A 15,223-nucleotide genomic window follows, 5' to 3' on the forward strand; every position below is an offset into this window, starting at 1 on the left:
TTTTAAAAAAATTAAATTAATAAAAAATTAATATTTTAATCAGATAAAATGGGGAGTTTGGAGTGGACTAACGACAGTTAACAAAAATTGACGGCAGGGAGTTTTCTAGTAGTTTCGAGTTACCCAGGGACTAAATTTCCAAAAAAAAAAAACCTAGGGAGTTTTTAATAAAAGCGCGTTGACCTAAGGATTTTATATATGATTTCCCATTTTTTAAATGTCCAGAATTTTATGAGTTTTATTTGTATTGAAATATAATAGGTATTACATAAAAACCTATTGGGTTTAGGGTTACTCTCAGTTTTGCTACCATTCTCAATATATTGTTATAGGGTTTAGGATTATTCTTTCCTTATTTTATGTTCTAATTTATATATTATTTTTCACTCAAATTTCTTATTGTTCTTTTGTAAATTTAATTAACTTTGTTGTTCATTATGTTTTTTTGTGTTCCAATATTCCTTCTACGATTTTTTATCTTTTTCTTTGATGAAAGAAATAAAACTACTCATAGGAGAATAAATATTTTAATATGTTTTATGGGTCTTATGATTTATGAGTCTTATGTTTTAACTCATTCCAGCTGGTTTGAAATTACACATATGAGAATTTTTTAATATGTTTTAATTTATATGGATTAAAACTAAAATTATATATGGTTCTTTTGATAGTATATATTTATGTGATTTATATATTCATGCAAATTTATGTGTAATTGTGTCACTATGTTCAACAATATACTGTTGAATAACCTTTAATATTTTTTTAAAAAAATTGAAATAGGCATGATAGATTTTTTTACACAACTTTTTTGACCTATAATAAAAAATACAATGAAGATGTGTTTTAAGCTTTAAAATCAAATTATAATGAATAATCTCGCGCATAGCGTGGGCTCTAAGCTGGTTATTATTAAATCTCAAGATAGTGAGATCTCACTAGGCAGAGTAGGTAGTATTATATTTCTCATCCGAGTAGTTCCAATTTCATATTCTTCCTAATTCTCTTCTTCATTTCTAAGTTCGAAATTTTTGATTATCAATGATAGGTTACATGTTAGAAACATTATAAATAGTAAAGAATAAAAACATAAATACACATACTCAATCGGATGGATTGGAGATTGGAATCGTAAATGACGCAATGAGAAATCAAATCTGTGACGTCCTCTATCACCTTCACCTCCTTCATTTTCAAGTTTTTTTCACCCTCTTTCATCCACGGAAATATTGTGTAACATCCTACAACGCGAAAGGGTTGTTGCAAGTACGTACCCAAGCACCATTGCTTGCTGGTCTAAATGTTTCTCTGTTATTTGTTTTGGTAAAAATGTACAATTTCTCATCCCTATGGAAATGACACATATATACCTAAATTTATTTTTTTATTTTATTTTTTTTTAAAAAAATCAATCTCACATTCTACTAAAACAAATAATTGAAAAATAATAATATATGTATGTATACCTCCCAAATTAGTGGCATTGTACTTATATATGTTATCAACTTCATTGATCAATCTACCATGTTTTGATGTTCTAGCCTTTTTCTCGATCAAATACTTGATAAATTCTTCATCAGTGAGATGAAAAAGTAGTTATAAAGCTTTCAAATTGCTTGCAAATTTCTACAATGAAACAATGAGGGTGAACAAAAAAATTAGAATAAGTGTGATGATTAAAAAGAATACGTGTGATGCCTAGGTTTGTGTCTTTCTAGATCCATCAAACATAAAAGTACGATTAACAGGTACTGGTAACACAATATTTTGACATACCCATTGACTTATAATTTAAAGTAATTAGTAAAAACATATAGTTAAACATAAGTAACGTTTCTCTACCGTTTTTACCACCCCTTGCTCATTTTGTGTAGTATGCTAGTCTTCCGCTCAGTTCAATTTTTTTTACCTATTTGCACGTGATCCCAAAATAACAAATGCTTAGTTATATTTATATATCGGTTTCAAGCACTTCTGAGAGAGTTTCGGCTATATATATATATATATATAAACGATGTCGTATATAGTAGGGTATTAATGTATTGCCATATAAACAACGTCTTTTTTTTTGAATTTTTTTCTTTTAAAAAGTGGTTAGCGGTTAATAACCTTATCTAGGCGGTTAGCGGATTTTACTAACCTAGATGGTTACGGATAGCTGTTTTAGCCAATAACTGCTAACCGTAGGTCCGTAACTGCCTATTCACCCCAGGTCTAAATGTTATCTTTGTCTTTCTCCTATCAAACTTTTCTAAAAATCAACCATGACAGCTATAGAATTCACATGAGTGAAGATGTGGATCCTACCTATCCAATGACTAATTTTTAAAAAAGTTGGATTAAAAAATGATAGAATAGGAACAAATATCAGTTCTCTTAATTTTATCATCAACAAAAATATCTGTAAATAAACGTTTCAAAAGTATAAAATTGATATGGTTTGGATGCATATTTAATCAAAAGAATATAGATTTTTCTAACCAAAAAAAAATTACATTAGCAGTGCTAATATTGCACTTTATTTATTTATTTATTTTTAGCATATTTTTAACATATAAGGTATACATTATTATACCAAATAACCACCAAATCAGTAATGAATCAAGATCCGAACCCCCCTCACTTTTAGTTCTGTCGCTTTCTGTGACAGCCCACGAGCCCAATAGATCCATATCGTATTCGTGGGCACAAATCAATCAATTCGAGTTTTACCCACCCGAACTTTTAGCCCGAACCCGGTTTCAGTTTTGGACTCTCGAGAATTCGAGAGCATATGCTGATTGGCTGAGTACTCGAGGCAATACTGCGAATCCATCGTAGATTAGTCCCAGGCAAAAATTTCGCAGAAAAATGAGACCCAACATTGTGACAGAGGTAAGCTCCGATCCAAACCTTCCTTTTCGGTTTCTGCTTTTTGGTTCGTAATTTTGGCGACACATTGTTCTGGATGCCTAGAGAACCCTAACTTTAATTTATGTTCCGTTTGGTTGCTGAGAAAATGTGGGAAATTAATCGAGATTGTGAATATGCTTCTGAATATTTTTGGTAGAGCAAATCGAAAAAATCTGTACTTAAACTGAGTAAACTGCTAAGTTGGACTTAGTTGGGCCGACTTTCTCATGTTTGGAAACAAAAGAAGTAGGAATTGTTAAGAATGAGTTTTTGCTTGGTTCTTTACTTTGTAATCTTAAAGAGGGATTATCTCTCTCTCGGTTTGAGTCTGTTTGTTGAGTCAGGTTTGGAATTTCTGAATCTAGAACGAATTGTGGATTCGATTTGGAAACCCTATTTTACTTTCTTTTTTTTAGGTTGTTAGTTAACATTTTAAATTATAGTTAGGAGTATTTATGTTAGGTTGTTGCTTCGGGTAATGAAGTTTCTTCAATACTCTTTTTTTAAGCGTAGGGTGAGTAGGCCTTTCTCCAATGATACAGTGGTGTAGGTATCGGACTATATTTAGCTGGGTTTTGAGCAGCTTGGACATGGAAGTGCATAAAAATGTTGTTTGGTAATGTTTGATTTTGCTTGTGTGGAAGTTGAATAATGGTACAAGTCCCTCCAAGAATGATGTGGCTCTTAAAATCACCATTGAGCTTGTGATTGATCATTATCGGATTTTGATCGAATAGTATTTTTAAGAGCCTCATCATTTTTGGAGAGACACAAGAGTGACATAAAAGGGACTTTTAGAATTACTCGTGGAAGTGTGTAATAACGAATTTTTTATACTCCCTTTAACGGTGTCTTTGCAATGGAAGTAGGTTTAAGTATATAATGTGCTAAGTAGCTTGATATGTAGCTAAAGGAAAACTCTCATGAATGTATAATAAATAGAGATCAGGCATGTGTACTTCTGGCGTCGGATATAGTACCTGCTTTTTCAATGAAATTGCTTATTATAGAAAAGAAGACATCACCGTTTTTATAACTACTTCTGGATCACTGAGATTTAAAGTAGGTGTTGTTTGAAATTTAGAAGTGGGTATTAGGCAAGTATACTTTAAAACAATAATAAATATCATTTTTGAATACCAATCAGAATATTACTTTTATTTAAATCTTGAGTTATTAAACTTACAATGGTTTTTTGTTGTGTTGTACAGTCAGGATTGCCTACTAGGTTGGGGCAATTGTGGGATGGCATTCCATTCCTTACTTCTGCCGTGGTGGTCATTTGTGGGATTATTTACTTGGTCTGTCTATTGGTTGGATATGACTCCTTTTTTGAAGTATGCTTCTTGCCCTCTGCAGTTCTATCACGGTTCCAAGGTACATCCTTGATGATTGGATATGCCTCTCTTGAAATAATTGTGCAACGTTTACTTTTAAATTCCCCTTAAATTACCTTAGGTATAAATCCAGCATGCACTTTAAGGCTCAGCCTAAGAAAATCTTCATCCAGCTATTATGTTGGGTGAGCTTGATGGTATGATGGGATGGCTGCGGACTGGTGCATATAATGGGATCAGAACATATTTTATTTATATATCTGTAGTAATTTTTTAAGGAATGAGGCAAAATTTTTAGCATTTTGTATCTTTGCAAGGTTAAGTGATATATATTTTTTTGGTGCAGAGGTCCTTTTACATGTACTAGATCTCCTCATGCCTGTGTGAGATTAAAAGTAATCTCGAAAAATATTTTATATATCAAAATATTCGCCACAGAAAACTGTTTCTTATTTTATAAAATCATGACCTCTGGTCATTCTCACTTGTCCTTTAGCTAATGGCAGCCCATGGTCTTCCTGAATTTATGTTGGGCACATAAATGTTGAGCCCAAGAACAGTCCAGTTTAATGTTTATGCAAGCCCTAGTTTGGCCTGTCTAGAGTTTACTAAGTTTAGGCTGCATTATGATCTTTGGGCTGTAACGTTCAAAAGCTCCATCCCTCACACCGGTCGGGATCTGATCTCAGATTCATCCCTTTGATCTTTAGGCTCATCCTTTGATTATCCTTATATACATGTATTAGATATATATATATATTTTGTTTTTTTGGTAGGAAATTAGATGTTAGTTGTAAAGGAAGAAGAAACTACACATATGTTCTTTCTTTCTTATTTTTATGTATTTATCTATATAAATTTTGTGCTTTCATTTATCTTTTAGTTTATCCACTGTCTTCAGAAAAGGAGTTATATCAGTTTTAGGGCTGTTAACCATACTCTTTTTGTTTCTTACAGCTTACAGGATTTTTACCTCCGTCCTTTTTCATGGTTCACTGCTTCATGTTCTGTTCAACATGTTGGCGTTAGTTCCTTTGGGTTCTGAATTGGAGAGAATCACGGGATCTGTCCGCTTGTTGTACATGATAATTCTATTGGCTACAACCAATGCTATTTTTCATCTTCTCATTGCACTAGTGGTGGCACATAGTCCTTTCAACCATTATCAGGATCTCATGAATGAGTGTGCAATAGGCTTCTCGGGGATCTTATTTTCTATGATTGTGATTGAAACAAGTTTGAGTGGAGTCCAATCCAGGAGGTAGGTCATTCTGATGCTTAGTTTAGCAATATGTTATATGACAGGATCATTGTTAATCTTCGATTTTTTACATCATTTTTGAGATTCTATATGTAATGGATCTGTGAGAACTAAAATTCCAAATGCATTAGGAGCACATTGAAATGCATGGGTACTTTTGCGTTCATGCTGTTGTATGTGCATGAGTGAATCCTATTTTCTCAATATAATTATCATCTGGTAGTCATTACATGGTTTTTGTAATTCCATCCATGTACGAACTCTTTGATTTACAACCTTTTGTTGTCGTTTTACAGCATCTTTGGACTCTTTAATGTGCCTGCTAAATGGTAAATGCTTATCTGATGTCTATTATCTTCTTCATTTCCTCATGTAATTTATTGGAAATGGGACATGATTATTTGAATTATATTTTCCAGGTATGCATGGATCTTGTTGGTAGTGTTCCAGCTTCTTATGACAAATGTCTCATTACTAGGACACCTATGTGGCATTTTGTCTGGATTTGCATGTGAGTTTCCTCTGTGTTTGATACATCTCTCTCCGTCCCATTTTCTTGTCCTTCTCCTTCCTGTTCTGCCATATTACATAAGGAACTCAGTGGAGATTCTGATTTCAGATACTAATGGCTTATTCAACTTCTTGATGCCTGGAACATCCTTCTATTCTGCCATTGAGGCCTCATCTTGGCTTGTAAGTATCTTTATGAAACTGGCTTTTTTGTTACAGAAACACTATGGGGAAAGTAATTTATGCTTTCTTCCTTGAAAGTAGTATAAGTGAAGTTTAGCAGCTGGGAATGGACATGGAACTGGGAGGGAGGGTCCTACATCATTTATACTTCTTGTTGTCAAGAGGCACTTATTTCCATGCAATTTGTCCTGGCTCATTACTAATCTGAGAGCGTTGTAGATTTCAGAATCCGATAATCTAAGATCTTTTGACAGCTAGTGCTGATGCTTTTGAGGATTACAATTTACAAGGACAGAGCTAGGAGTCCATTCCCTAACTCCTGCTAGAGTAGTAAGCCTATAATAAAGCAAATAATAATTGTATTTGACTACAAATATCTACTCTAGCAGGAGTTTTTTATTTTTTATTTTATCAAAAAAACTCCTGCTAGAGTAGATCTTTTGATGACTAGCACCTATGCACCTATGCGCTGCTGCTGCTTCTGATGCTTCTATATATTTTTTTTTTTGGTAAGTAATAGCCAATTTTATTGAAAGCGTAAAGGCGCCCTAAAGTACACCGGGAGTCTACAATAGGATCACCTAACTAGATAGAGAAAAGCGAACAAGGAAATCATCATAGCTAATTGACACCGGGAAGACATACGCCACAGTCCAAAGATACAAATTGTGGAAACAATAAGATAATAAATCTTCCAAAGATCCTTCCACATCCTCAAAGCACCTATTATTTCTCTCCCTCCAAAGGCACCAAAAGAAACAAGTAGGCACCATCTTCTGAACTGCAGCACTCCCCCTCCTTCCCGAAGTCCACCAACAGGCGAGCAAATCAGAAACTCGTCTCGGCATCACCCAAGACAACCCAAACAGCCCAAAAAAAGCACTCCACAAAGCATAGGCCACCTCACAGTGAAGAAGAAGGTGGTCCACCATCTCCTCATCCCTCTTACACAACCAACACCTGTTTATCACAATCACCTGCCGCTTCCTTAGATTATCTAGGGTCAAAATTTTGCCTAGAGCTGCCGACCACACAAAAAAACTAGCCCTCGGCGGGGCATGTGTACGCCACACACTCTTCCAAGGAAAGCGCCTCCTTTTAGAACCAGTCAAGGACGCATAAAGAAGTCTAACCTTGAACTGGCCTCTTTTGGAGGAGATCCACCACAACCTATCTTCACACTCTCATCTCACTCGAGCCGAATGCAGCAGCTGGAAAAAAGAGGCAAAAACATCCACCTCCCAATCATGAGCCCCTCTAGAAAAACTAACATTCCACTAATTATAGCCACCCCTCACCTCCAAAAGGGTCGCAACAGAAGCATCCTTCGCACATGCAATACTGAAAAGACCAGGGAAAGCTGTCTTAAGAGCCGTATCTCCACACCACACATCATGCCAGAATAATGGCTTAGTTTCTGGCATATACCATATATTTTCCTATTTTTCTGGTTTTCTGTTGAGTTTGAATTTTTGACATTCAAATGACTTAGCACCTATCACGATTGGCCAGAGATGAAACAAGAGCTGGGAAACCTATTTTTGTTTATACTATTATGACCTTATCTGCTGCGTTATCAAATTTTCCCTTCATTATTAGTATATAATCTACCAAGTATGATGGTCCTAATAATGATCATGCACAAATTTCGTGCTCTTCACCGGCGGCTTTAGAAAACCTTTTTGATATATATATATATAAGTGGCGACTTAAAAAAACCTTGTTAATGGACTTGGGCTACAGGTTGTATTTGTAAAAAAACCTTGTCTTTGTACTACCTCAAAAGAACACATTCTGATCTTACCACATCATTTGTAACTCTGTTAACATGTTGCATACAAATGCTTAATTTTATTGTCTAAGAGACTAGTATTGAGAATTATCTGATACATGTGGCTCTAAATAGGGAAATCATTTTTGACAGGCTGTTACGGTAAAGCATGTGCAACTAGTAATATTAAGTTTAATTTGCATAATGTTGTTCAGGCTTCCCCCTGATTAATAGCCTGCTTTCTACTTATTTAGAAGTCTCCACTTTCAACTTTTGGGTATTCTCTCAGTTCTGTTAACTTACAAGTCATAGATAATCAGGAAACTTAATAACTTCTATTCAATATTCTCTTATTTTTTAGTATCATTTTCTTGTTCCTTGTCAAAATGGTAACTGCAGAAAGATGGCATGCTATATAGGGAGGTAGCTGCATATAATGGGCAACCCTATTGTTCTAACCATGCATTTATAATATGGATGGACCATAATGAATATGATCTTTCTTAATATGATTTTCAGTCATCTTGCGTCAGGCGACCTAAATTTATTTTGTGCACTGGTGGGAATTCTGCGGGCTACATCCCTACATATTCGAGCCAAAATACAACTTCTAGGTATCTTATGCTTTTCACAGTAATTGATTATTGATCTTCCCACTAGAAACATAATTTGATATTATTTCTTAAGCAGTGGATTATTTTCTGGAAATATTTGGAGAAACTTGTCCTCCTGGATGCCACAAAGAGACTCATCTGCTCAGGTATTGTGTGATTCACCATTTCAGGATCTTTTAATTTGCTCCATACGTTTTATTCGTTACTTGTTTTTGGCATGATGTAAGTTCAATAATTCACTTTTTTTAGTGCCCTAATTTTGTATCTTTTTCAAGTCTCAGCTTTAGAAAATCAATTGCAGGCTTTATTTTTAAAGGGATCTAACTCTTGCTCTGATCTTTTCCCTGGTGCGGCTTTTGGGAATATACTTTGTTGTAACAATAGAGCAATTTCCTTCTGTTTCATAAGAATGATTCACTAATTACTGGTTTTAGAGTTCAGAATATTTTTAGAGAGAATTCTGAGGTTATGGTCCACATCAACTTGTGGCATTAGAAGATGGAAGAGGAGAAGAAATGGACAATTCTCTGGCTCTTCCAAGCTCACTTCATTATGGATGAATTTCAAATAATTTGAGCAAATTTAGACGGAGTGGCAGTTAAACCTGAGTGAACTCAGGGAAATGGTTGAATGTTAATGAATTCAAGCTGGAGAAAAGAATGGTCAAAATTTTGTCCTTTTAGTTTAAGTCAACAGCACTTATTCTCTTTTCCTTTTGGTTACTGCTGTCCCTTTCATCTTTGAATCCTCTAGCCTCATCTGTCTCAGAAAAGTAGTGTTTGTCTATAGATTTATTATGATCTGTTTAATCACATGCAGTCAACACAAGATGATCCAAGATTCCCAGGGAGGGGAAGGACGCCTGGAGGCGGCCGAAGTCAAATGGTTTCTGGTGGTAATTCAGATTCAAACCTACAGGCTAGACTCTTGGATAATAGCAGCCCAGATCGTTCATCAGACGTAGCAGCAACTGGTCCAGGAGAACAGTTATCTGATGGAAGGTATTAGAAAAAGACTTGTGTGTGCGCTTTATAGTCTAGTTGTCTCTATATAGATTATCCTGATTATTTGTCTGAAATAATTTTGTACTTAGTTGTGTGAAATTGTTGTTTGATTATGTTTCTTTCCCAACTATGAAACCTATTGAAATAAAGAGGTTTACCCCCCCTCCCCCTCTGAGCACCCCAAAAGAGGGGGGAAAAAGAGTTTTGGACAATAAAACTCAATTTATATGGGCTGAGGTCCTACACTCTATTTTCAAGATGAACTACTGCATAAAACTTAATGTATATAGGCAATGATGTGTCCAGTGACATTTGTAATAGCGATAGCCAAATAATGTTTTCTCGTTACAATTGAGTTTTATCCATCTTGCCAAATAATACAAGAGGGTCTTTAATTGAGTCAAAATTTCTGCCAATGAGCCATGTTCTGTCAAATGAGGTGTTGACTTCATCTGTTACTTAAAACTTGTATTTTTAGCATATTAGGTGCACTGAACCAACACTGAGCAGCTAGCAATATGCTTTCTTTGCATTTTTGTGGCCTATCAATGTTCATTTATTCTTTGTTTTTTATAATTTTAGGCGGCAAGCAGGTAATGCAGCAGCTGGAGTTCCTGTAATCCATCAGGTTTCATCATTAATTTAATAGTTGAATCTTACATTTTCCCTTCTGGATTATCTGTCTGAATCTCTCTTTGTTACTTGGTAATTAGACGCAGGGCTCAGTGGCTTCTGATGAAGAAATCCAAAAACTTGTAGCAATGGGTTTTGAAAAGGTAAGGTTGCATCTCCCTACTTGCTCTCACTAATTATCCATTCCACTATATGCATGTCTTTGATAATTTTGCAGCAGGGGTTTTTAGTAACCTACAAATTTTGTTCCACGTTTTCTTTAGTGAATTACAAAAACATGGCTAAAATTCTATAATAACTTCTGTAACCTGTTGCTTCTTATAGCATGATTATGTGAAAGTTTTAGATGCTTGGCTCTCTAAATTCAAATGTTGTGGGGACTCTTTCAGACACAGGTAGAAGTTGCACTAGCAGCTGCTGACGGGGATCTGAATGTGGCTGTGGAAATTCTCATGAGTCAACAGGTTTGTTTGCTTTTGTAGATGATAGTTTGACCATCCAGAGCTCATAGAGATTGTTCTTGCCTGCTCTAATTTTCGGGATTATCGTGTTTTATCTGCAGGGATAAAATTGCAAAATAAGCTTCGAGTTCTCATTGAGACCGACCATGAGCTGAGTTCTGTTCGCCTAGTTGGTTGCTTCTGTCATGTTTTATGTCGTGCTTCCTCTATATTTTCAAATAGCCATTTAGACAGGACGATGAGACCGATGGGGGAAAGACCGAAATACACCAACTCTTGCTAAACCGAAGAATAGAAAAAGGAAAGAATGAAACAAATTTAAATCTAAAAAAGAAAAAGAACAAAACAAACAAAAAAAAAAATTGTAAACATGTTATGCCTAACTGGAACATTCATATTCAATTTTACAGTGTATCTCTTACTCTAATCCACCTTCTGACCGTTAGACCTCTCCTGTATAATTCTGACCATAGACCTCTCCTGCATTTGAAGTTTGAAGACTTATAAAATAGACTGAAATGTTCAAATCTCTTTATATTAAGTGTTCAATAGTAGGGTGACAATTCATGATTGTGTGTTGAATTCAGTCGCATGTGTATAATAAGATTACATAAGTTAACTTTAATCTATTTAATTAAACCTATCAACACTAATTTTCTAATTTTGCATTGGGTTCGTGTTGAATTTTTGGTTTATGTCAAAAATTGTCAGTCATTATGTCATATATCGGGTTGTATTGAAGCATTGGTATAAGACTCATTTAACTACATAGGTCAGATTTTTTAACCTTAACTATTTAATTTCGTATTGGATTCGTATCGAGCTTGCGAGTGTCGTGTCAAAAACTATTCAATGGTCTTTTTTTTTCTAGTTTTCTTTTTGTTCCACCCCTTTTTAAAGAAATTGATCTACTTATTAAAAAAAAAGGATGAGTCCTTGCGACAGTGAAGAAACCAATTGAACTTATAATAGCAAAAGTGCAATGAACTTCAAATTTTACCAAAAGAAATTTGACAGTGAAGAGTGTTTACCAAATGCATCACAGCAGGTTATCAAGAGCTCACTTTCTTCAAATGACGAAACTTGACATTATTGGACTATATCATACACCAATTTTTACAGATAGTTTTTATGCACAATAGTTAAACAAGAAAATATAGTAAACATTTTGAGCACATAGCTAGAAATATCATAAATAACTACTTGGTAGACTCCAACGTCGGTGGCTTCACGATCAGGATGGGGCATTTTGCATGATGTGCACAGTAGTCGCTTACACTTCCTAAGAATGCCCTGCAAACCACCATTGAATTCATCAAAAAACAAAATCTAATTAAAAAGGCTGATTCAGTCCCATCATAATTCTTATTATGGGATTCAAACTCATGCCCTAGTGTGTAAAACTAGGAAACGGATCCTCTCTATTTCCTCCATGTTGTCCAAAATTTTTAATGATGGTAGTGAATTAAATGCAATACCCTTCAAAATAAACTAAATAAAGAAAATTGAGGAATTTTGAAATAGAGAGAATCATTTTCCGTAAAACTAAGGCCTGCCATTAAGTTTATAAGCGTATCCTAAGAATATTGGCCGTGTTATCTAAATTTTTATGTTTCAAATTTATTTATTTTAATCTTATTTTATTACATAGAGCAATGCCTGGTTAGACAATTCAAGTAATCATGACTAACTAGAAGTGGTTGCATTCTTTCATAAAAATGTGGTGGAGATGGAAGTTTAAAGGTCACCTTTTGAGGGTGCCAAGGCCACGGCTACCTACTACCAGGAGATCAACCTTCATTTGCTCTGCAGCCTGGCAAATCATGTCTTTCGGCTCCCCATTAAGAATTAGGGTCTCAGCTTTCACCTGCACAAGTTCATTGTCCAAAAGCATCAGCAATCTGAAAGCACTAATAGTCCATTAATTGAAAAAGGAATTATTTGAACAAGAAGAAATATAAAGGAGGCTGCTTCATAAATTAACTTGAGAAGTTGTAGGCTTACCATCTTATGATCTTTGGACATCTGTAATGCACGTGAGAGTATTGCTGCAGCATTTTCTTCCTGGGCTTTCCTCACAGACTCCACTACCGTAGATGTTGCATAAAAAGCTGTATAACCAAAATCCACAATTGATATATGAAGCTCTAGATGTCATCAAAACTATGCAATAATTGGGATTATATTTCTGGCTTGCATTGGATTACTCCATAAATATGGCAACTGGAAGTTTTAATAAACTTTTTTATTTTCTTTTCTATGGCAGGTTTGGAAGTGTCGAATCTGCAAAAGTTAACTATTTATTAACGTTATATAAATTATATTACCAAAAGGCATCAAGGAGCTGGAGTAGCTCAGTTGGCTAGAGCGTGTGGCTGTTAACCACAAGGTCGGAGGTTCGACCCCTTCCTCTAGCGTCTGTTCTTTTTTCTTTTATAATTTCCAAAACCTCTCTCTTTTTAACTTGCTTTAACTAAACTAAAGTTAATCTGCTCACTGCTTATTGTACTTTTTTCAAGTTTAATTTCCTTTTTAAAGTTAATTAAAGTTAACTTGCTTTAATTAAAGTTTAATTTGCTTTTTCAAACTATTCTTCTCTTATGCTACTTTTTTTCTTGGCTAAAAAGTTATTGTTTTATGTTTATGTATTTCACAATGAAATGAAATAAAAATTATTTAAAACTTTCAATTACAATCAATAATCCTTTTAGATTTTAAAGGTTAAAAGTGAGATACTCTGACTTTTTTAATAAATTTTTTTAATTTACCCTTAATTCCAAATTTCCGATGACAGAGGTCACTGAATTTGAAGGTTCAGAAATTCAAATTAAGATATTGAGAGGTTTTAAAATTTGGAGGCTACCGAGACGAGTTTAAAGTGAAATAAAAAAAAAAAACAAAACAAAAAACTAATTTGACAACGTAGAAGTGAATATAAAATAGGAGTTTTCTTTTTCCTGGAATACGAACCGGCTCCCCCGGGCCCAGCCGGGAAGACGTATTGCTGGAAGGGCTGCTGAACATGAACCATCACGACCGTGCCCACCTCTTCCGGGTTCGTCTCCGGCGCAATACCCATAGACCCAAAGAGGTGATCAAGCGCCCACTTCAGCGCGTAGAAGCTCCCATCGCTCTCGTCGATCGCCACCATCACTTTCATCTTCTTCTTATTCTTCTCCTCGCTCTTTTCCATCAATGCCTGCTCCGCCGTCGTCGCTGCTGCACCCGCAACCGCACCACTTTGCGTCTCCATCGATCGCTTCACTCCCTCTTCTTCTCACACACACATATATATATATACACGCAGGTTTGCGTTGGAATATTTTTGGGCTGTAGACGTGGCAGCAGGGAGAGGCTGCATGCGTGGAAGGTCACAGAGAAACTTGGCTGTAGCCTGTGGTATTCAGCTAAACTGAAGTTCAAATGGCGCCACGTGCCGTCCATGCACGTAGATATTTCCAAGTGCATCATGCAGATCGTCTTGAACTCCTTCTGCCGTGGCTCGTGCTGTTCATGTGCAGTCACAAAAAGTTTCTTCTCTAAATTTCTTTTGAGGGCAAAATACAAAACCATTTCTAGTTTTACTTTGTACCTATTTGCAACTAATAATTCTCGGCCAATTTGGGGTGGCCGACTGTTAGAGATAAAGACCACTTTCAAGATAAGTCACAAGAGGAATCAAGATGAGGAAGGAGATAATATATTTGTCTCGTTGTTAATTTATCTCATATTCTAAGAGATAACATTGTATTCTAGTTAGGACTCTAGTCTCACTTATCAATACTCTTGTAAAGGTTATATAGAATTCAAACTTTACATAGCTCTATACAATAAACTGATAATGTGGTGTTTAGGGATTCAAGTCTAAGGGCTTGTTTGGGTATGCGTTTAAGGGACTTAAAAGTCTGTTTAATACTCAAAAAGTCTGTTTGAAGAAAAAAGTACTCGTTTGGTAAAAAAAAATTAAAAAACACTTTTAAGAATTCATAAAGCCTGTTTGAGATTACATTTGAGGAGCCTAAAATGCTTTTAACACGCAAAAAGTTCGTTTGAAAAAAAAAGTACTCATTTGATCAAAAAAAAAATTAAAAGCGCTTTTAAGGGTCCAAAAAGCCTAAAAATTGCAAAAAGGCACTTTTGGCAAAAGCTTAAAAATAAAACTTTTGCCCAAAAACTTTTTTTGACTTAAAAGCTCTATTTTACCAGCGTAATCCCAAACATGCTCTAAGATTTAAGATTAAATTAATATTTTAAATTAAAACTAGTATTCATTTTTTATCTATACATAGATAAAAAAAAAAATTAAAAAAAAAAAGTAATTTTAAATCAAATTGCATAAAATTTATCGTTTGGAATTGCATGTTTTAAAAAATGCGAGTTGAAAACATAAAAAATTCGCGTTTTCAAATAATAGGTAAATAGGTGTTTTTAAAAAAAATTTAAACTATAATTTTAATGTTAAAGTATTGATTAAATAATTAAGTTTATATATTCCTATCAGCTTAATTTTTTTGAATAATTAGTTATTTAACATTGTATCATAGCTAATCTATTGGA

The 15,223-nt window shown here is 34.7% G+C and overlaps 2 protein-coding genes and 1 non-coding gene across 3 annotated transcripts; 2 read left to right on the forward strand and 1 right to left on the reverse strand.

Annotated features, from left to right (window-relative positions):
- Positions 1–2,781: 2,781 nt before the first annotated feature.
- Positions 2,782–11,201, forward strand: LOC132191430 (rhomboid-like protein 15). Its single transcript, XM_059606444.1, has 13 exons — positions 2,782–2,874; positions 4,104–4,269; positions 5,187–5,490; positions 5,787–5,819; positions 5,910–6,001; positions 6,110–6,183; positions 8,474–8,568; positions 8,645–8,714; positions 9,388–9,569; positions 10,155–10,200; positions 10,286–10,348; positions 10,595–10,669; positions 10,768–11,201. The coding sequence occupies exons 1-13, from the start codon at positions 2,851–2,853 to the stop codon at positions 10,771–10,773; spliced, it is 1,230 nt and encodes a 409-aa protein (XP_059462427.1). The 5' UTR covers positions 2,782–2,850; the 3' UTR covers positions 10,774–11,201.
- Positions 11,202–11,689: 488 nt separating this feature from the next.
- On the reverse strand, positions 11,690–13,946 carry LOC132161798 (uncharacterized). The gene is made up of 4 exons (XM_059571992.1): positions 13,637–13,946; positions 12,671–12,777; positions 12,415–12,533; positions 11,690–11,959 (listed from the first exon to the last, which is right to left on the reverse strand). The coding sequence occupies exons 1-4, from the start codon at positions 13,917–13,919 to the stop codon at positions 11,866–11,868; spliced, it is 603 nt and encodes a 200-aa protein (XP_059427975.1). The 5' UTR covers positions 13,920–13,946; the 3' UTR covers positions 11,690–11,865.
- On the forward strand, positions 13,010–13,083 carry TRNAN-GUU (transfer RNA asparagine (anticodon GUU)). Its single transcript has one exon. It is a non-coding gene; the product is annotated as a tRNA-Asn (tRNA).
- Positions 13,947–15,223: the final 1,277 nt, after the last annotated feature.

This window comes from Corylus avellana, chromosome ca9, assembly GCF_901000735.1.
Source record: "Corylus avellana chromosome ca9, CavTom2PMs-1.0".
NCBI lineage: Eukaryota > Viridiplantae > Streptophyta > Magnoliopsida > Fagales > Betulaceae > Corylus > Corylus avellana.